Source organism: Euprymna scolopes, chromosome 27 (genome assembly GCF_053919585.1).
Source record: "Euprymna scolopes isolate OS-2025 chromosome 27, ASM5391958v1, whole genome shotgun sequence".
NCBI classification, from domain to species: Eukaryota; Metazoa; Mollusca; class Cephalopoda; order Sepiida; family Sepiolidae; genus Euprymna; species Euprymna scolopes.
Genome location: NC_136508.1, coordinates 65,143,619 through 65,166,411, shown reverse-complemented (window position 1 = coordinate 65,166,411; position 22,793 = coordinate 65,143,619). Strand labels below are relative to the sequence as shown.

The 22,793-nt window shown below is 35.5% G+C and overlaps 1 protein-coding gene across 1 annotated transcript in view; it reads left to right on the top strand.

The window, feature by feature from the left end:
- Positions 1 to 22,793, top strand: part of LOC145248880 (protein sel-1 homolog 3-like) — a 209,500-nt gene that overhangs the window by 112,481 nt on the left and 74,226 nt on the right. The window contains exons 10-13 of the mRNA XM_080110638.1: positions 2,696 to 2,898; positions 8,915 to 9,052; positions 19,385 to 19,502; positions 22,618 to 22,679. Of these exons, the coding sequence (XP_079966764.1) occupies positions 2,696 to 2,898; positions 8,915 to 9,052; positions 19,385 to 19,502; positions 22,618 to 22,679 (521 nt within the window). The remainder of the gene's footprint in view (positions 1 to 2,695; positions 2,899 to 8,914; positions 9,053 to 19,384; positions 19,503 to 22,617; positions 22,680 to 22,793) is intronic.

Below are 22,793 nucleotides of genomic sequence, written 5' to 3'. Positions count from 1 at the left end.
TCTCTCCATGTTAACAACAGATTTCGGAATAAACACCATTTGATATTTACAAAATTTAACTGATATTTGTTGTCAACATACCCATCCGCAAATACTATTAAAAAAAAAAATTCGATAAAAGTCGTCATTTAAAAAGAAATTTAAAATCAAATGTTTGTAAAAGTGAGAGATTATTAATAAATGTTTAGTAACATTTTTCTTTTAATATTCATAAAAAGTAAAACTTTTTTTCAAAATGAATAAATAAATAAATAAATGTTTGTAAATGTGACAAATAATCGTTTAGTTACGGCAACATCAGTAAATAAAATATGTTACGTGCGGGGTGGGATGGGGGTCTAAGGGAGCGACTATTATTTTTGTTGCTGGTCGCCATGGAACTCAACGCCCAAGGAGTACCAAAATGTAATTTTTTTTTGTCAAATAAATAAATTTCAAGCAATTTTTGCAATAAATAATAAATAGCAACTCCGTTAATTTTACGACTCGCCCCAGCATATTATAAACACCCTAACCTTCCCATGTTAAAACGGCTTTCGGAATGAACACCCCAACCTCCTCATGATAAAAACGGCTTTCGAGGTTTGTGGAAGGGCGTGTTAAATTTGAAAGTCGTTTTTAACATGGGGAGGTTAGGGTGTTTATAATACGCTGAGGCATGTCGTAAAAATGAAACAGTTTAGAAAAAATTAAAACAAACTTTTTTATGTAAACAATGCCGTGAAAGAAACTAAACAATTAAAAGGTACTGTTTCATGAGTGAAAAGTCTTAAAATAAATAAAGGAATTTAAAATAAAATTGGTAAGAATGAATTTGAATTTAAAAAATATGGTAAGAATGAATTTAAATTTAAAAAATATAGGATTTTTTTGTGCTAATGCAGAGAGTGATCCGCACTATTTTTAAAATCGTATTTCCACGTTTAATTAAAGTTTTATGATATGTTTTTTTTTATTCAATTGTAATGTTAAAGTACAGAATAGGTAAAAAAAACACCCTCCCTTCCCCATGTTAAGAATGGCTTTTTAAATAATAGCGTTATTATTTCAGCACGGATCACTCTCTGCATGAGTACCTTTTTTTTTTTTTACTTATCTTGTAATTCGAGAGTAGTTGAAACGGAAGTTACCGGAAATAAAACCGGGCAGCCTCGCAGAAACGACTTACGAAAAATATTTTTATTTAATTTAATATTTTTATAATTCGCAATGTTAAATTATTTTAATAATATGCAAATATTCATTGACCTAATAGATAGATTTTCTGAAAATTTCAATTAAATTGGTAATGTAGAAATATGGTTTTATCGATGTTGAGCGGACCAAGAATTACACACACACACACACACACATATATATATATATATATATATATATATATATATATATATATATATATATATATATATAGGCTCCTTCAGTCTTTGACGGACGATGGTGGATACCCACGTGGGGGTGCCTGTGTGTAAAATTTTTGTGACAAGAGGTGCGCAATCTCCAACCACACCTCTCCTGAATCGACATTTTAAATACCAGTGAAGTATATGTACAGGATGACTGGAAACAAATGCCGAGATAAACGGAGTCACATACAGCGCCTAGAATTCCCAAATGGTCACCCATCTGGTACTGACCAGGCTCAATATTGCTTAACTTCGGTGATCTGACGAGAACCGGTGTGTCAACGCGATTATGCATGAATCGCATATGCATATGCATATATATATATATATATATATATATATATATATATATATATATATATATATATATATATATATATATATATATATATATATATATATATATATATATATATATATATATATATGCATGTATATATATATATATGTATGTGAATATATATGCATGTATATATATATGTATGTGAATATATATGTATATATATACATATATGTATATAGATACACACACACATATATACACACGGTTCATATATTCTTACAGATATCTGGACACACTTCCTAAAAACTTACATATATCCTGAAACCCTTCATAAATAACTATATATATATACACACACACACACACACACACACACACACACATATATATATACATATATATATATATATATATAAGGAGAGAGAGAGAAAGAGAGAGACTCTCAATAAATACCCCCATATATATATATATATATATATATATATATATATATATATATATATATATATATATATATGTGTGTGTGTGTGTGTGTGTGTGTGTGTGTGTGTATGTGCGTGAGCGCACTGCATGAATGCATTCTTATATCGAGAAACATACTCATATTAGGGTACCCCCTATAAAATGTATATCTTTTCCTAGTGAAGAGATATCTCATTAAAAAGTAGAGTATATTTATTATCAAAACCCTTTAAAAATATTATTTGCCTAAATTTCCAAGTGAGGTTATTTAAATGTAAAACATTAGTTTTTACATCTGCAATAGCTTTATATTAGATATTACTTTATCTAATATTATATTAAATATATTTAATGTAAATACTTGTAACTAGATTAATAGATACCGGATGGCGGGTAGTTTCTTGCTTGTCCATCATAATATATAAACACTAAGAAAATCGATTAAATGTTTAGAGTAAGTATTTTGCCTTCCTATTAAATAAACTCACAAAAGTTGATATGCGGTAAAACAGAGAAAGTACAATTAATATTTTGCATTTATTTGCAGACAAGTGCACTGATTATTTCACGAAGCTGAAACGTGGGATTGAAGCATCTCGTTGGTCTGGAAACCAATGTGTTGTCGACGGCCCTCACTACCGGTTGGTAAAACGCAGTTTGTGGAGACGCGTGGTTACGAGTAAAGATCAGGAAACATTGGACACTGAAACAACGGGCAGCATTCTCTACGACAACATCACCAACATCATAGTAAGTTCATTTTAAAAATAGATCCCCACCCACGTTACACTTTGACATTGGCTTAAGAACTCTTGCGTCCTGTGACACATGGGGCAGTCAAGGTATAACAATCGTTTTCGATCATAAGCCTGATTTACAGCGTCCATGCAACTTTCTGTTGAAATCAAATCTCCCTCAGTTGTCTATTTCAAGTTCATTTATGGTCTTCCCCTTCTTTTTCCCACGAAGCGTTTATTGGAGCACTTGGTTTGCAATTCTCTCGGGGGCCAACATTAGGGCATGTCAGAGCAGCATAGACGTCGTTTGCAGATCATTGATGGTACTCCCTGTTGCTTAGTTCAATCTTTGGCTTCTTAGTTGGTAGTTCGATCGCTTTGTTTGACCACTACAATTTTTCTGAGGTACTTGATATCAAACGAATCTAATTTCTTCTCCTGATTGATTTTGAGGTGTCAAGTTTCACTTCCATATAGCAGTGTGGAGTGCCTGTTATAAAGCTTCAATTTAGATTTAAAGATGAAATATTGTTTCTGCAGATTTTGCAAAGCTGGTTAGACACCGCTGAGGCTTTTCCTATCCTTTTTTTTTTTAATTATATTTTCACCCCAAACAGGGCACATTGCCACTTTGATGTAGGGGGGCTACTACCAGGGACCTAAGTTCCAGGGGTACTATGTAGGGAGTTTAGCAACAAAATGTCTGTTCACATTACACTTGAACTTCTGCATGTCAGTACAGTTGGGGAAGCAGGAAACCGGAAGAGAATTCCAAAATCTAGCAGTTCTGGGGAAGAAGCTATTAGAGTAAAAGGCTTTCTTACACCTAGGGATCTCTACTGTGTAGGGGTGGGACTTTGCTGCCTGTCAGGTTTGTCAGGAATATTTTCGTCGAGGGGGTACAACTGCTTGTAGTTCGTCAGAGCATCCACCATTAAAATACTTGTAAAACAGGCAGAGGGATGCAACATTTCGTCGGTGGGACAGGGGCTGCACTGCAAATCAAAATTCATACTGCTTTCCTCGTTTATGGAGCTTCCTAAGTATATAAAGTTATTAACTATGGCTAGTTCCTCTCAAGTTATGCAAATCGTATAAATGTAATAATAAGAACATTCCAAAACTAATGCCTCCTATTTTTTCTTCGCCCGAATGGATCATAGGGGATTTCAAATTGCATTGTTATAATGACTAAACTTATGCATTCGTGACCTGAAAGATTTGTCTGTTTGTTGCAGATATTGACGGTGTGAAACTATAAGACAGTAATCTCTGCCATGAACATGCCTCATAAGCAAAGATGCGGCATTGAATTTAACTGACAACAATGTTTTTGAAAGACAAGATGAAACAAGGGCAGTCGACCGGTCCATAGAGTAATATGATTATACTAGCAGCCATCCCAGCGTTGCCCGGTCATAAGATACACTTAAATATGATAATTTAATTCATTCAGATTACGTCTTTATTATTACAGAGGCAATTCTCTATCGATTATTATATTGAACTCAATATAAAGTAGTGAGATCAAAACTATATATATATATATATATATATATATATATATATATATATATATATATATGATTTCGGTGCCATCAGCTAGAATCGAAACCAAAACATGCAACTCTCAACCCTCCTTCCATTCGCGCATATATATCTATAAAAGTGAACGTGTCTGTGTCTGTGTACATTTCCCTTCGCAATAACTCTGTCAATTTTCAGTCTAAAGACTCGAAAGTTGAATATACAGGGTACTGAGATTTGGGAAAAACTTTGTAATCCGTTTTCAGACAGAAATTTGGCTGTTAAGGGATCAAAGTTCAACGATTTGATCATTGAGAAGTCTACCAAACTCCTCCGACAATTTTGGGTCTAAACATTTGAAATTTTAGACATAGGTTCCTTGGACATGGATCTAACTTAATAACTTAATTTAAGTCAAAAACAATAAATTTTAAGGGGTCATAGTAGGGTCAAAGTTAAAAAAATTGACCGCTTTTTTTTTTTTGCTGACATACACCTCCAAACACCCGGGCAACGCCGAGCTGAAATGCTAGTATATATATATATATATATATATATATATATATATATATATATATATATATATATATATATATACACGCATACGCACACACAGAAATCTATATATATATATATAAAAATGTAATTATTGGTTCGTTCAAAGTCGATAGAACCATATTTCTAAATTATCAATTTAATTGAAATTTTCAGAAAATCTATTTTTAAATCAAGGAATGTTTGCATGTTATTAAAATAATTTAACATTGCGAATTATAAAAATATTAAATTAAATAAAAATATTTTTCGTAACTGCGAGATTGTCCTCCATTTCATTTCCGGTAGAAATGAGCCTTTCATTTATTGAGATAAGTATTATTTGTATTAATTTTTATGATACTCATGCAGAGAGTGATCCGTGCTGAAATAATACCGTTATTATTTAAAAAGCCATTCTTAAAATGGGGAGGGGAGGGTGTTTTTACCTATTTTGTACTTTAACCTTACAATTGAATAAAAAAAAGCATATCGTAAAACTTTAATTAAATGTGAAAATACAAATTTTAAAAAATAGCGCAGATCACTCTCTGCATTAGCACCATTTTTATTTATTGCGGACTATTATTCTCATCTTTATTAGTTGTTGATTCACGACTTTTCGGTCAACTATTCCTATGGCCTTCATGAAAAGAAGTAAGTACGTGAGAAATTACAAATGTTTAGTAACTTTTTCCTTTTATTATTCTTATAGAGTAAAACTTTTCTTATTCATGAAAAGGGTTAAGCCTACATAAATAAATAAATGTTTGTACACGTGACAAATTATCAATGAATGGTTTAGTTATTTTTTAAAAAATTATTTATGAAAAGAGTTAACGTAAATAATGTTTGTAAAAGTGCGAAAGGCAATGTAAGTGGCGTGGTTGTACAACCATCACCCCATGCATAATTTCTATACTTATAGGTTTTTGGAATTTTTTTTCACTGGATTATTATTGATTGGACACTAATTAAACATATTATTAAAAAAAAAATGTAAAAAAGAAATCATTATTTCGACATTTGAAAGTGGTGCTCACTTTTTAGTTACAACGTTCTGATAAATCAGTCACCCATTTTGTAACCAATAAAAACGCGGTATATCAAAACCATAGAAAGTAAAAATAATATGAACCTCTACCGCCTTTGTAAGTCAGAAATATATTTGTTTCTCAAAGAAAAAAAAATAGATTGAACATGACTTTTTTTAAATTGTTTTTATAAAAATAAAGTTTCGAGTTTGTTTAATTTTTTTTTTTTTTTACTTATTTAGTTAAAAGTCAGTTTGTGGGTGTTTTTTTGTTTGTTTTATGAAAGGTGAATTTGTTGGTATTTCTTTACAATAATTTATCTGTTTTTATGAAAGGTGAGTTTTTTTGTTTTTTTTTTCAAAACTCTTGTTTTTTTTGTTTTTTTTTTAAATTTTTTAAAGTATTTATAAATTTCACTAACATGCTGGGGAAATGTTTAATAATTTGGTATTTTTTTAGATAGGTCCACCTCCACAATTTTACTTTAAATGACGACATTTATAAGTTTTCGAGTATGCTGAATACGGAAATCGCATTTAAATTTTGCGGAAATAAGTAGTTATCAAGATATAAAAAGTTGTATTATGCATTGTATTCTTTAGCGGCCATCTTTTTACGCGCGCACGCGACATAAACAAATGCACGCGCGTAAAAAAGATGGCCGCCAAAGATTACAATGCATAATATAACTTTTTATATCTTGATAACTACTTATTTCTGCAAAATTTCAATGCAATTTTCGTATTCAGCATAGTCGAAAACCATTACAAGTCGTCATTTAAAAGAAAATTGAGGAGGTGGACCTAATCTAAAAATTTACCAATATTTAGAAAAAAAAAAAAAATGAGTGACCGATTTCCCAGAACGTGGTAACTAAAAAGTGAGTACCCCTTTCTAATGTTGAAATGATTTTTTTTTTTTCAATTTTTTTTCATAATCATAATAATCCAGTGAAAAAGTTTCAAAAAACCTATCAGTATAGAAATTCGCATGGGGGTGATGGTTGTATAACTTGAGTTGTATGGAACTCAACGCCCAAGGTGTACCAAAATAGTTTTCATGATATGAAGAAATTTTTTTTCGAAAAGTGGGTGATCACTTTTCCATGTAAATTTAACTTAAAATGAGCACCCACTTTCTGGCCACCTTAGGAAGGGGCATTTATTTTCGTGTTTATTGGCTTAAAGGTTTTTTGACAAGGCAGTTTGGTACATGAGGGCATATTTAGCAGTTTTCGCGTAGCATAAACAAAGGCTACGTCTGTGAAATGGAAAATAGTCCTAGAGTCCAGGGGTTATTACCATGCAAAAGAAATCAAACAAAAAACTTTTTAGCCAAGAAACACACAGGAAAAAAAAAAAAAAATAGCATCCATTTTTTTTCTATCGAATTCATTTGTTGTTTTTATTGAAAACTATTTTCCCCCGGATTTTTGATATAATTTTCCATAAAGGGCCGTGCGCCTCACGTTCGTATATAACAAATTTTTTTTGTAGATTTTGGTGTGCTAAAAACGAATCTGCAAACCGTTTCCGTCGCAAAAAAATAATTTTTATGATATGAAGAAATTACTTTTTCGAAAAGTGGGCGATCACTTTTCCATGTAAATTTAACTTAAAATGAGCACCCACTTTCCAGCAACCAAATTTCCCCAAACTTAACGTGTTCGATACAGTCTGCCACCATTTGTATTTTTCAGATATACTGATAAACATTGAATGTTTTTGAACCGATTATACATGACATAAAAACACTAAAATCTTATCCAGTTAGGTAGAACATTTACTTTTCTTGCCTTTGATAACATTTATTTGTTATATATTTATTTTTAGACAACTTCTTTGTATCTGTGTTTAGTAATATAAACCCTTTTCATTTAATGTAACGTTTAGTCGGGTTAAAAAACAGTGTTTATCGGTGTATTTGAAAGATACAAATGGTGGCGGATACTGTTGATTACTTTAAGTTAGAGAAAGTGAGTTAAGACTAAAAAACTATACAAAATACTGTCAGAAACCCACCGATTATGCCAGCCTATGTCATGGTAACATATATTCGGTGGGTTTCAGACACTGTTTTGTATAGGTTTTAGTTTTCAACTTACTTTCCCAAACTTAATGTATTCAACAGAGTCCGCGACCATTTCTGTTTTTCGAGCCGATTAAACATTTTACATTACATAAAAACACTAAACAATTATCCAGTTAGGTAAAAACGTAACTTACCTTACATTTGCTTTCATTTATTTGTTTTTGGACAATTTTTTCGAATATGTGTATAGTAAACCCCCCCTCCCCCCATCAACCAAATATTAATTACTAACTCACATTTTTGTATACAGAAAACAACAACAACAAAAAAAAAACATTTAGCGTTTCAACATTTTTGCTACGTACGGCTTCATCCACTGATTGTTGGTCGCGTCCAAACCATGAATGATTGATAGAAACTCCTGAGGATCCAGATCAAATTCTGCAAGAGTGCCATTTTTTTCCATTTTCGCCTTCTTTTTCACTTTTTAGAGTGGATTGCTATACTGAGAATATAAGAAACATGCATTTTCTCTTTTTATTAAATTTTTCCATTACACCAAATTGAGCCACTGCAACGCATGGCAGGGTACAGTTAGTATATGTATAAAATATATATTTCACCATTATTTGTGTTTCCTTTCTGAATAATGTTTTAACTTTTACTGAAATGTTTCTCAACATATTTTATGTACTCATTCACCTGTCGTCCCTTTTTAAAAAGTTGGAATCGCCCGATCCTCAAACACAAAATGCAAGCAAGCAAGGAAGGTCAACAGAGTATTATAATTATATATCTATTTTATACTCTATTTATCTTTTAAATCTCCCACGCGAATGTTTTTGATAATAAAATTATATATGTAAAATGAATTATTATTATTGTTTTTTAATTATCGTTTAGGAAAAAAAGTCCCTGCGGCCTATGAACAATACGGTGATTCTTTTGAAACAGTCGGCTTGTCTTGGCAACGAAGAAGCAATGTACATGCTATCCGTCATCCTTAGAAACGGTATATTAGTGAAAGCTGACGACATACAGGTAAGACTGTACACACATATGAAAGGATACATTGGGATATATTTTACACTACACGTCAGCAAGGTTGTTTTCTTTTTACTGACGAGAGGGGTAACTGCTTATCAAGGCCTGAAAGCTACTCAATGGTAAAAGTTAATGCGTGTTAGTTGGCCGCTGAGACAACACCGTGATTATCGGAATAGTGGAACTTGTTCAAATTAGACTTAAAAACGGTCGTGTTATAGTCAGTTGGGAAGCAACCCCGTGGTATTGTGTTCCATAGAAGGCAGTTTAGGTAAAAGAACTTTACTAATGGAATTTACTTAGATAATATAGGGAAATTGTTGGCAGCTGTTGTAGCTAGAGAAGTGACAGCTGCGAATGTTCTACACGGGTGGGGGACATAGATAGAAGCACAGTTGAGCACCTGTCATATAATATAACTAATAGGACAGTGACTGACTCGCCAAGTCTCTTCAGTTAGCTGAAGAAAAAGGCTCTTTCCACTAGATTCCGAAGCAGATTTTAATCCCTATCAATTACTACAATCTCTATTGATATAAAGTGGCGATTCACTCCTTACGATTCATTACAAATTTATGAACCCAGTGACTAGGCATAATGATGCTTAATGTGGACTACATTTAGTTTAATTTAGTTTCGGGTAAAGGTGGGAAGGGTTCAGCTTGTCGTCAAAATTTAGATACCTCCTAATTTTTGAAACTTTAACAATAGGTGTCAGACATAAATTAAAAATTTTCTATCAAATTCACTCTTTGGAGTATTTTATATATATATATATATATATATATATATATATATATATATATAATACTCTAATAGACGTCCAACTAGTATTATATATATATATATATATATTTATATATATATGTATATATATATATATATATATATATTATACTTTTAAAATGTAATTATCCACTGACACGTGTTTCGTCGTCTAAGACTCATCAGAGTGGCTGTATCTAGCGAGATTCGAAATCAGGACCCAACGGTAATGAGCCTAAACCCTTACCCCTGGACCATCTCGCCAACTGTCTGGATATATCGCAATTTACTTTGATGTTGTTTTTGTTTTGGTTTTAGCGATAGATTTTGAATGAATTCAATTATTTACGAAAGTGCATTTTTACCTAAATGCGAGTTGGGAATAATTTTCCCTAGTTGGACGCCCGCGTATGTATTATTATAGAATCGATCTTATGTTGAATATTATATATTACGAGGAATAATTTGCCAGGTGGATTAATTCGCAAAATAAATACATAAATAAATAAAATAATAAATAATAATGATAATGTCGTTCATCAAATTCAAACTACAGGAAAATCTGCAGGCTTTTTGAAGATTATAATTCTATTCTGTGGTTAAAATTTTATGATGATTGGTAAAAACAAATGGATCTATATTTTACAACTAATAAAATATGTCCAAATTTGCCTACATTTGTGTATATAGTGTCCTGCAGGCTAACTTCAGTTTTGCTGCTTCGGGTGTCTCTCCTGTTGGTTTGACAGGCCACTAATGTATATATATATATGTATTTGGCAACACCAGTGAGGAGTCTTGTAGCCCACCGGAGATTTGCTCACCAAGTAATGGCAAGACAGCACATATATACGCAGAGAATTGATCTGTTTTGTTGCTGCTCACTATATCGATATACCAATGATCACATTAAGATATTTTTTAGAAACCACTATTCTTTGAGCCTAGTGTGGCAGGATGAAATAAATTATACTGAGAAACTGCAAGAATGTTGTGTTGAGCTTTTTATTATAAATATATACTAGCAGGTTGCCCGGCGTTACCCGGTCCTAATATATGCATAAATATTATATTTTAATTAATGCAGAATTCTTATTCATTATAAACAAAAATACCGCAGGTATTAAACGTAACTTTAAATTCATTTAAAAATTGCAGTTAAAAAAAAAAAAACGGAAAGGGACTGAGACATGTGCATGGGAGTATTATGTTTTTTCTAAACAGTTCACTTCTTTTAATTAAAAAGAATACTCGAGCTGAGATCGAAACTAAAGTCATAAAAACAGTAAGTCAAGTACGAGAACCATTAGGCCAGCTCGCCACGTCTTTAAAAAGCATTTTCACACTTACTTATTCTAAATATAAGTAATTTGTCATGTGAACGATTTGTAAGAAAAAAAATGTAAGGAAAAATTAAAGATGGCGCCCGACTCTCTCTCTTTAACACGGTAAGATATCCTCAACACGGCACAAGAAGCAACAGCCACACGATTCCCCAGCCAACTCAATCGTCACTGCCCCACGTCTTTCCCCTCACCCGCTTTTATCGTCGTTCTGGGCCGGCTAAATTTGCATATTCCGAGAATTCGTGTGACTTTGCGAGACATCATACTTTACAAAAGACGGCGGTCGCCATCTTGGTCCCTCTTTTCTATTTTTGGTCGGTAACGCTGAGCTGGTCTCGAGGTAAGTCTTTTTCCCCTCATCCGTCTCTCCCACGTACCCACACAACACGCAAACACGCGGGCGCTTATCTCCTGGATGCACATTACACTCCCCCCTGATCTGATGATCACATAGAGAGCACTGGGGGGGGTGGCCTTTTAGTGCGTGTGCTTCTGCGAAGAGGTACATTCACTGTTTCAGATTCGGGCTCTGGATCTGGTTCCGCCTCATCAGATGAAGTATCGCTATCAGTCTCTGGAAGGGGCTCACTGAATCCGTGCATCGGCAGCTCATCGCTAGACGCTTCACTGCTTTCTTCTGTAGTTGTATGACGCACCTCGGTAGCTGGGCGAAGATCTCGCACATGTCGTGGGGTTCCATCGACCAAAACAGACTGCTGGCTAATCACTCCAGATATGTGTCCTCGCTTAAACTTGTCGGTGCACCGATTTCCTGGAGGCCGCACCCACACTGGATCTCCCACTTCATATCTGTTATATGTTCCCTTGTCGGTTGGCTGCGTAGTGTTGATTCCCTTCACTCCGACTCGGTACGTGTAAATAGCATTCGCAGGTGCGGTTGAAGGGGACGTCCCGTCCTTTGGCGTAATGTTGTACCAATATGTTGCTTCCGCAATAGTACATCGCTTCCTGGCAGCAATTCTCTTGATGCTGCGATGGCTTCTTTCAGCAATGCCATTTCCTGATGGCACATGCGCACATCGCAACCGTAGACGGACGCCCCACTCATCTAACAACTGCCAGACTTGCTGGCTACAAAACGCTGCATCATTGTCAGTCAGGAGCTCTTCCGGCGCACCTCGCTCAAAAAAATGGATGATAGGTGGCGAACAACATTTGCTGAATCCTGTCTGGTCATCTGCCGCCACACCGCAAATCTCGTAGGCCCGCAATCAATGAGAGTTAGAAAGGGCTTGCCACTGTAATGGGTAATATCCATGGCCAGCCGCTGCCACACACTCTCAACTTCCAAGCGACCCTTCTGCCATCGCTCTGGTGCAGGATCAATAGACTGGCAAGCCTCACAATTTCTGACGATCTGTCTGACATCCATCTTGGTCACTGCTGGGTATGCACGCCTCACAAAATAAAGGGTCCTCTTGATACCCGGATGACCGCTCTGTGCATGAATTTTTTGCATTTGACATGGGTCGATTGCAACTGCACAAGATCGAGCAGTAATCTCCATTCCCATCTTCGCGGCTTCATACCATTTGTGAGGTACACGGGTCAGTTGGTCAGCATGATTACAATGTGATGGCACCAGAGTGACGCTCAGTGATAGCCCATACTCAGATACCAGGTTTTTTAGTGTGTCTAGCCTTCTCCGTATTAACATTTCGCTTGCTGCCTTGGTACGGATTCGTGTCCGTCCTGAAAGTGTGTCAGACACCCAGTGGTAGACACAGAGAGAATCTGTGTACAAGGTCAACTTCTTAGACTGCCACTGCAGGGCCAGATTTACCCCCTTTACAACAGCGTCCAGCTCTGCCAGGTTGATATGCTGAGAATCTGTTACGGGCCGCAGCCAACACGCATCCTCGAACACGTTTCCTCCTTGCTCCAACGATACTCCCAACGCCAAAGAACTGGCATCAACCCACACACCTACGTTGTCTCCGTTAACACACCACCGCCCACAGGCAGGGTCCTTCTTGTTCACTCTCTCCAGTGTCTCTTTAATCATCAGAGTTAGTAGGACATCATCGGATATGTCATCCCAACCCGTGGTTGTTAAATTTGCTCTGCGTTTAATCACACCAACAGCTGCGCGGAGCCAGCCACAGACCGGTAAGTGACCAACAAGTTTTCCACACCAAGAAAAAACGGTCCGCCTTGTAACGAGGTTGGGGATGCTTGGAATTTCACTGCCACGCCTCCATTGTAGGGTGCCATCCTCTTCATAAACATCCAATCCCAATACACGTGCTCCTTCCCTTAAACGTTCGGGATTCTTGCATTCCAGACCAAACTGAGCCAACTTTTCTTTGACACACGACGCAGACTGTACATCTTCATTGACGTATACGTCATCAATGTAAGCTGACGTTGAGTCCCTCATGGGCTTTTCTTGGGACAATACTGTGTTGACAATAGTCTTCATGATCTGTGGTGCCACATTTAGGCCGAAGCCAAGGCGTGTAAGGCAGTACCTCTGCCCCTGGAACCAAACTGTCTGGAACGGCCACAACGTCTCATCAACTCACACCTGTAAATAGGCTTTTCGTAAATCCAATATTGAGACATTAGTGCCTTTCTGACGCCATTCCCTCAACTTACTGGCGCATACGTCAGCATCGGCAGTGTAGGCTTCAATATGCTTGTTAAGCTCCCTATAGTCCAGCATGGGCCGTACTTTCGACTTGTTATGCTGGACTACTGCCATCAAGGGTATTAGACCCTTCGGAGGCCCAAGCTTGTCCTCAGGGTAGGGGATTAACCAGCCATCTTGGATCCACGCCTTTAGTTCCCTTTCGTATTCTGCTCGGACCTCACTGGGTATAGGGTACTCTGCAACCCCATTCTTGAGTTTAGTCGGTGCCATTCCCTCGGTCCACTTCCAAGATGCAATCCAGGCCCTCTTGCGCGAGTCGTAGTCCACTGTAAAATCCGGCCGATCGATATGGAGCGCTGCACACACTGGGGCCTCTAAGAATCGCACCTTTCCATCTCGATGAATTGCGACTCCCCCCAGCTCCTTGATGGCATCGTATCCGAGCAACAGGTCAAACCCCAGGAGATTTCCTTGGGTCACGAGCACATTGATCTTAGTGGCTGCACCGGTGTCCATGTAGATCTTGACAGTTCCAGCTCCACAGCATGTCTGGGTCTCGCCTCCTATCGTGGTGACTTTGATCTTCCTCTTAGTCCAACTTGGACACAGCCTGGTGCTCACTATAGTATGCGAACAGCCTGAGTCAAGAAGTGCTGAGCAGGGTATCCTGTTTACGTAGACGGTTATTACTGGTTGCGCCTTGTTCAAATTTTGCTCGGGGAGCAGGGCGGCGCTGACGTCCTCTCCCCTGATACGTTTCCCGCACAGTTTTGGGCTAGATGCCCCAAACCGCCACACTTAAAACAGCGCACACGCCCCCTGTTGGTGCAATTCCTTGCAAAATGTCCGCGTCGGCCGCAGCGAAAACATTTCCCATTGCTTGCAGGGTTCTGATTCGGAATCTCCCGAGCGTCAATCTGGCCTGTCTGTGTCGCCATCACAACTGGTTCCCCCAGGTCCTCCTCATCTTTGATGATGGCTCGAGCACGTTCCATCAAGTGTTCCATGGTCGTTGTTGAAACGCTGGTTGAGGCTCTCAGTAGCTGCTTCACCCGAGTGGGAAGGCCCGCCACAAACGCGTACGCGAGCGTCCGCTCCGACACCCCTCCACCGAACAGAACTGCGAGTTTCTTTAACTCAGCGAAGAAAACGTCCATGCTTTCCTCCGGTAGAAGTTTTCGGGAAGCAAATTTTTCATAGGCCGTACAAGGATCCATGGCAAATGCCTTGTACAGCGCAGCTTTAATTGCGGTGACATCTCCCTTTTCGGCAGCACTGAGTTGCTGATATACACTCAAGGCACCCCCAGCCAATCTCAGGGGAATTACAGTGTGTACCCTTTTCACCTCACAAAGGTCGCACGTCAGCTCGACCCTTTCAACCCAGTCGACGATGGACGTGGACCCGTCAAACTCGGGTATGAGCTTTAAGTCAAATTTCGACTCGGTCATAGTCCTAGAGGCCAAATGGCCGAAATAGCTTGTAAGAAAAAAAATGTAAGGAAAAATTAAAGATGGCGCCCGACTCTCTCTTTAACACGGTAAGATATCCTCAACACGGCACAAGAAGCAACAGCCACACGATTCCCCAGCCAACTCAATCGTCACTTCCCCACGTCTTTCCCCTCACCCGCTTTTATCGTCGTTCTGGGCCGGCTAAATTTGCATATTCCGAGAATTCGTGTGACTTTGCGAGACATCATACTTTACAAAAGACGGCGGTCGCCATCTTGGTCCCTCTTTTCTATTTTTGGTCGGTAACGCTGAGCTGGTCTCGAGGTAAGTCTTTTTCCCATCATCCGTCTCTCCCACGTACCCACACAACACGCAAACACGCGGGCGCTTATCTCCTGGATGCACGTTACACGATTCACGCATGAGCATTGATAATCCGATAAAAATACAATTGACCCTTTATAAGCTATTTTTTCCGGATGAAAAACGATTAAAAAGAAATGTCTGAGTACCCTATACACCAAATTTCAAGTCTGTAGGTCAAACATTCGTTGAGTATTAGTTGAGAATTGTCTTCAAACACATGTTTTCATTTATATAGATATATTACTTGGAAGGTCATCATTTATCAAAGCTCAGAGGCTACTCAAAGATAGAGGTTAAGGATTAGGTAGATGGCGAAACAAAATAATATACAGTGGAACTTGGGTAGGGCTAGTTTATCTAAATGGACGACTCAATAGTGTAATAGTTCGCTGGGATGCATACAGATGGTATTGTGTTCTATAGTTGTATATTTATGTGGAAATATAATTTTTTCAATTATATTCCACTTTTATATATACAAATCCTTAATTTAAGAAGCCCAGTGTGATTACAAAGTATATAACAAATAAATGACAAAAGTCTATATTGCAAATTTCATGATATTGACCATCTTACAATTTATTCCTTTAATTCCGTTGAAGAATTGTAAGTGTCAACGCGATTAAAAGAATAAATTGTAAGATTGTAAACATCATGAAATTTGGAATATAGACTTTGTCATATATATATATATATATATATATATATATATATATATATATATATATATATAGTATAAAATTTTGCTAAAACTCCAAGACATTTTTCATAATTTTTTTATTTCATCGTGAAAGATGGGTAAATTCACGATGGAATAAAAGAAAGTAATGAAAAAAAAAACTGTACGTTTTAGCAAAATTGTACACTGTATATGCTCTGTTTCTATAAAATAGATGCATTGAGCTTTATTCCTTTTTAATGGTTATCCTGTCTTTTCTGTACGAGTTTTAACACATTAAATAAAAACTGTATATATTGAAATCAATAATATTTCTATATTAAACATTTATTATATATATATATATGTATATATATATATGTATATATATATATATATATATATTTAAAATATTTGTATATATACAAATTTTCTAGATGTTACACTCAATCTTAATACCGAAACTCATAGCTCCTATCATGAACCTAATCTTATGCTTTTATACGTCCATAAATCTTCTAACCACCCCAACTCAATTATAAAATCTATAGTACCATCCGTCTCTAGAAGAATTTCTGCTCTTTCTGCTGATAAAAAAAACAACTTTTAATCAAAATGCTACTTTCTTCAATAATGTCTTATGGAACTCAGGACACAAGGAAAAGATTAAATACAACAATTATTCTCCTCCTGCAGGCCGCCTTAAATCTGTAATCACACACAATATAACTCGTAAGAAACCAGTTCAAATAACAAGATCTGCCACTATCAATAACAAAGAACCAGTCTACATATATAATCCAAGCCAAAATACTAATCGAAATACCTCTAACCCACCCAGTCGCATCAGAAGAAAGAAAAATATTTGGTTTAATCCTCCATTTAGCCTAAATGTCAAAACTAATATACCTAAGGAATTCTTCAACATTGTACAAAACTTTTTCAAATACCCACACAGATATAGTTCTATTTTCAATAAAAATTCAATCAGGATTTCTTATTCAACAATGCCTAATTTAGCACAAAAATCTTAGCATCTAATAACAAAAAAATTAAATCAGCCTAAAAAATCCCTTTCCCAATTAAACCCAAAACTAACTGTAATTGTAATAACAAACATCTTTGCCCACTCAATAATGATTGTATCCATAAAGATGTTATATATTCTTGCACTATTACTGAGCTCCCACGCAATCCTCCCATAACAGACACTAATATTTCGTCTTCAAGTTATCCTTCTTCCCATCCTCTATCTGATATAGTTACTAATCCAATACACCATTCGAGCAGCCCCTCCATCTACAATCATACAACTAGTAATAATGATAATAATAATAATAATAATAATAATAATTCTCCTAACAGCCATCCTAACACTAACAACACTCATTATCCCCTCCAAAATATTCCTCATACAGACATTGTCCCACCATTTGTTGAACACTATGAACAAAATTCAAACCATTTAACTAATACAGATCAGAAAATTAATATTAATACCAGACCTCGAGCTTTTAATAAAGTACATGCATATATCGGCGCTACTTCAACATTAATTAAGAAAAGAATATCAAACCACATTTCTTCTTTTAACAACCATAATTCTAATAATAGCCAAGGAACTTCTCTAACCACTTTAATTAAAAAACTTAACTCTAACAATACCCCTTTTCAATCAAACGGACTATCATAAAAAAAGTTAAGTCTTATACTCCAGGCTCTAAGTCTCTGCACAACCGAAGCTATAACTATAATTACTTTCCCTCAAAGTAACAATATGATAAATTCTAAAAATGAACTGATCTCTTTCTGTAAACATAAGTCCAAATTTAATTATGGCAATTTTGAAATTACATAGTTATTACTTTTACCTTTTATGTAGATATATAATTTTTTCTTCAACTTTATCGTTTTTTTCTACATACTTCTTAATACTTTATAATTTAATAACCTTTTATTTTAATTCTTTATCTCTTCTTTGCATGGCCGGTTTTTTATCTGCAATTTCTGCTTTATTCTTTAAACTTTCCTATCTATTTAATATATCAATCTACCCACACTTTCATATCTTGTATGTATATTTACTTATATTTTACGATATGCATCCACTTACTTTCTTTCTTGCTTTTGCCTGAATTTGCAGATACCGGCCATCCTCTCCCCTTAAATAATTTTTATTTTTTAATTTTTTATATTTTATATTTTATTTTTTATTTATTTATTTATTGTTTATTTATTATTTTCTATTTGTTTATTAATTAATTTATTTATTTTCCATTTAGTGTCTTCTAACAACTCTTGCTGACATTTTTTAAGTGATGACCTGTACATTTCAGTTGACCTATATTATTTGCCCTATATATTTTTTCGCGCTTTTTAACATTTCCTGTCTGGGTCATTTTGACATTTATTTTTCTATTTTCTATTTAATTCTATCACTATTTAATTTTTTTTTCCTCTTCTTCTTCTCTGATCTTTCTTATTTATATTTTTGTCTCGGCAGTAGAGTGAAAAGCATATCTTATTTTTTTTTTATTAATATTATTGGAATTTTTCCCCTTTTTCCCTTGTACACATTTTTGTGAATTATTCCATGAATTTCTGCCTTTGGATTATTTTGGACCATCTTCCAATTACGGGATTTCCTTGGATTTTACTTGTGCAAATGGAAATTCAATTAACTTTCTTTAACTTATATATTTGGATTTTACCGTCACTGGATTATTTATCTTCCACCAGACTATCCATTCACGTGTAATTACCGTTTTCTTCACCATATTCCCTCTGCTTCACTTTTCTGTTATCAAGTAAGATCTTTGACTTACTTGTTGTTTCATCAAATACTTTTGCATGCAAAATCCGATCCTGCATTTTGATAATTCCTACCCTCTGATGAGAAGGAAAGTATTTCTTCGAAACTCCGCGGATTAAGGACTATCCACTCATCAAGTGTTTCCTTTTCAGATTAAATATGTTTTTAACTTTTTTCAAAATGTTTTTTAACATGTTTTATTAACTGTTTGCTCGAATATATATATATATATATATATATATATATATATATATATATATATATATATATGATTTTGAATGATATCTGAATTCATTAAACTTTTTATATTTCAGTCCCATGGTTACTTGATGAGGGCGTCTTTGGCTGGTCATCGGTTAGCAACCTTGGCCTTAGCGCATAAACACTATTATGGATTGGACAATGTACCCTTGCACAAAAGTGTGGCCTATAGTAAGTAAACCATTTTGAGATATGATGTCAAACTATTGGGTTGTTACTAGATAGTCTGAACAATAACTTTACTGAGAGAGTTGTCTATGGGATAAAATGGGGTTACGTGAACATAGTTATTGTTTAATCTGAAGTATATATAATTTTAATATTACTTTTATGCAATCATTGCATTTTGTCACCGGCTTTTGCTGACAACTTCTCTTTTTTTTTGTGCAGCTATGAGCATTCTAAAAAAATGAAAGTATTAAAATGTTTATTCATCAGAGCATAATATCTGTTACTTTTTCCCTTCCCCAATATCACGGAGACCGTCAAGGTTAACCGTTTTGAAGGGGTGGGAGCCAGGAAGAGGGCCTTGCCGACGAGTCACCTCAAACTAATTGCAATTAATCTGATAAATTCCTTCAATGTTTCTACGTAGCTTACATGCAATAAGTATAATTTTATATTACTATCGATGCCTACGTAATATATATATATATATATATATATATATATATATATATATATATATAATTTTTATAATTCTTTTTCTATCGTTTACAAATGATTCAAATTTTAGTATGTTATTATGGATGATAACGACCACCAGTTGTCAAAATTTCAGCTTTTCACTATTGTTATTTCTAATAAATATTAGGTTTAAAAATTTTGTCCCTTAGTTCTGGACGCTACTGTATATATGGATATGCATATATATCCTTACAATAAAAACTAAAGAGCATAATGGAAATAAACTACTGGACAACAGTTAAGGAATGATCCTGTTAACATATAATTGTAAACAAAATATCACCAAAATTAAAGTTTTGGTAAAAATCCTCTTATCTGTAATGACTTTCTGCATCTTCGACTACAAGATCTAATCAATTTCTTGCAAAAAGAAAGTAGTTATCTCCACAATTCGACTTTCGATAACTGTCATATGTGATTCTGATTTGTCGGGTTTCTTTTCTGAGCGCCTTCTCCAATTATCTTGCAACTTCAGTAGGGTGATTTTTTTTTCTGTTTCCAATAAAGTAATGACTTTCTTAACCTCTTGTTAAGCTGCAGTTTTCTGCATAAAAATGGGATATTCATAAAGATATTGCAATATATGCAGGTAATAGGGCTATCTACTGCAGATGAAATCATTCCTCATCTTCATCGCACTGCCGACACTAAACAACAATTTTTGGCACATTGAGCAGAGAGTTCTTCACTTGTTCCACGATATACACGGTATATAATTTTTATTATTAAGATATATATATATATATATATATACATATACATATACATATACATATATACAGTAGCGTCCAGAACTAAGCAACAACATTTTAAAACCTAATATTTGTTAGAAATGACAACAATGAAAAGCTGAAATTTTAACAACTGGTAGTCGTTATCATCCATAATATATTGCCATCAGAACCAATTATATTAAATTTGGATTTGTCACTGAAATGAACTCTATTCCTTTGTGCGTCAGTCTAAATAGCATGGTTTCTCGTTTACTACAGGCGTAAACTTTAGTTTTTCTATGAAATCTTTTTATGAAGGAAGTACCACAAGATGACTTTTGCAGAGTTTTCATGTATAGCTTTTTTTGGGGGGGGGGAGAGAATTTACTCAGAAGAGAAAGACCAATATTATCGTAGCTGATTTTTTTTTATTTCCTCAACTTAACTTTCTAAAATAAAATAAGAGACATAGACGGAAAGACATCGAAGTAACATTCGACTTAGATTTGAGATATTATAAAGTGAACCTGAGGCGGACTTCAGTCACTAAGTGATGAGAAGGGGTGGGGCAATAGACAAAGGAATAGGAAATGTCCTACAATAAACAATAAAATAGGAAGTAGCACAGAATTAATCTGCAGGGATTTTTGATCAAGCCTACAGATGACAAGGGAAGAAGACAGTCAGTTGACAACTAGATGCCCTTCGCAGCGGATGGGAGTTGATTTGTGATAACGGTTGGACAGTTTTTAGAAATGACTACGAAACTGAAATAGAGTTGCGACTGACAGACGAACGTATCATCAATAGAACGGGAAGAAGACACACACATACTCACAAGTCTAACCGTCAATTATATGTGAAACATTGGCGTTTGTGGTTTTCCTTTCTTTGTTCCACGACTTATTATATTCCTACTTTGTGCAACCACGGATGTTCCCATCAACAGTCGCCAGCGAGAAAATGACGATCCGGCCATAAGAGGAATAGTTAAACGAAAAATCCACGACACACGACGACGTTGGGAGTCGGTGATCTGTCGGGGCCACACACGTTTGGTCACAGATTACACGTTTCCTACAGTATTGGCGGTGTCCTGTTCGCACGGCTTCCACCGAGAGATTCCTCTGATAAACTTGAGTGATTTTTACTCCGCTCGAAAACATGACATTATTATTCATCGTCTCTCTGTTTTGTCTTCAGCGCCTGATCTCTGCATTCTGCCCCAATTTTATGTCACCAGTCTCTGCGACCGATTCTGTTTCCAAACCAATGTTATCTAAACATACACTAAACGTGACCCTAGTCAAAATTCACACTAGCTATTTTCATTATTTTCATGGCAGGTGCTCGTCTGAACTCCAATCTCTGGTCCCCCCTCGCCAATCTTTCACGAAAAACACCCGTCTAGCTGAATCCACTTTGAAAAATTTCCCCCACTCTATATCTGTGCCTAAATCAAAACGCGGATTCCATGAACAAAGCTTCTTTCTTTGAACTGCACGCCTGTGGAACTCTGTTCCGTCTGCCTGCTTCCCTCCGGACTACAACTTGGATGTCTTCAAGTCCAATGTTAACAAATTCCTAATGAACCGCCCCCTTAATTAAACACTTCATCAAATCTTCACACTAACGTAATGTACTTGCAATAACCCTTATCCCTGAGTGGCCTCCGGGCCTTGATAAGTGGTGATCACTGTGTAAAAAAAAAAAAAAGAAAAAGCTAAATGAATCGCTATTGCCGTATGGTACCTAATATGTAACATTAAGAGTAAATACCTGAATACCCTATCCATCGACATTGCAGTTGACATTGCAGTCGCTTTAACGTTTTATTTACTGTATGTATGATTGCTCATTTATTCCCGTTTCTTTCTTTTTCATAGTGTATTACAAATACGTTGGTGACGAAACACAAATGGATCGAGAAGAACACAAAAATCAGGATGTAAGTTTTATTTTAGCAAACGTCTATATATATATATATATATATTTTTTTTTTTTGCCTTCATACACAATAAACAAAATGGCCCCTCCTGGAAGAAAGCTTTGAACAAAATAT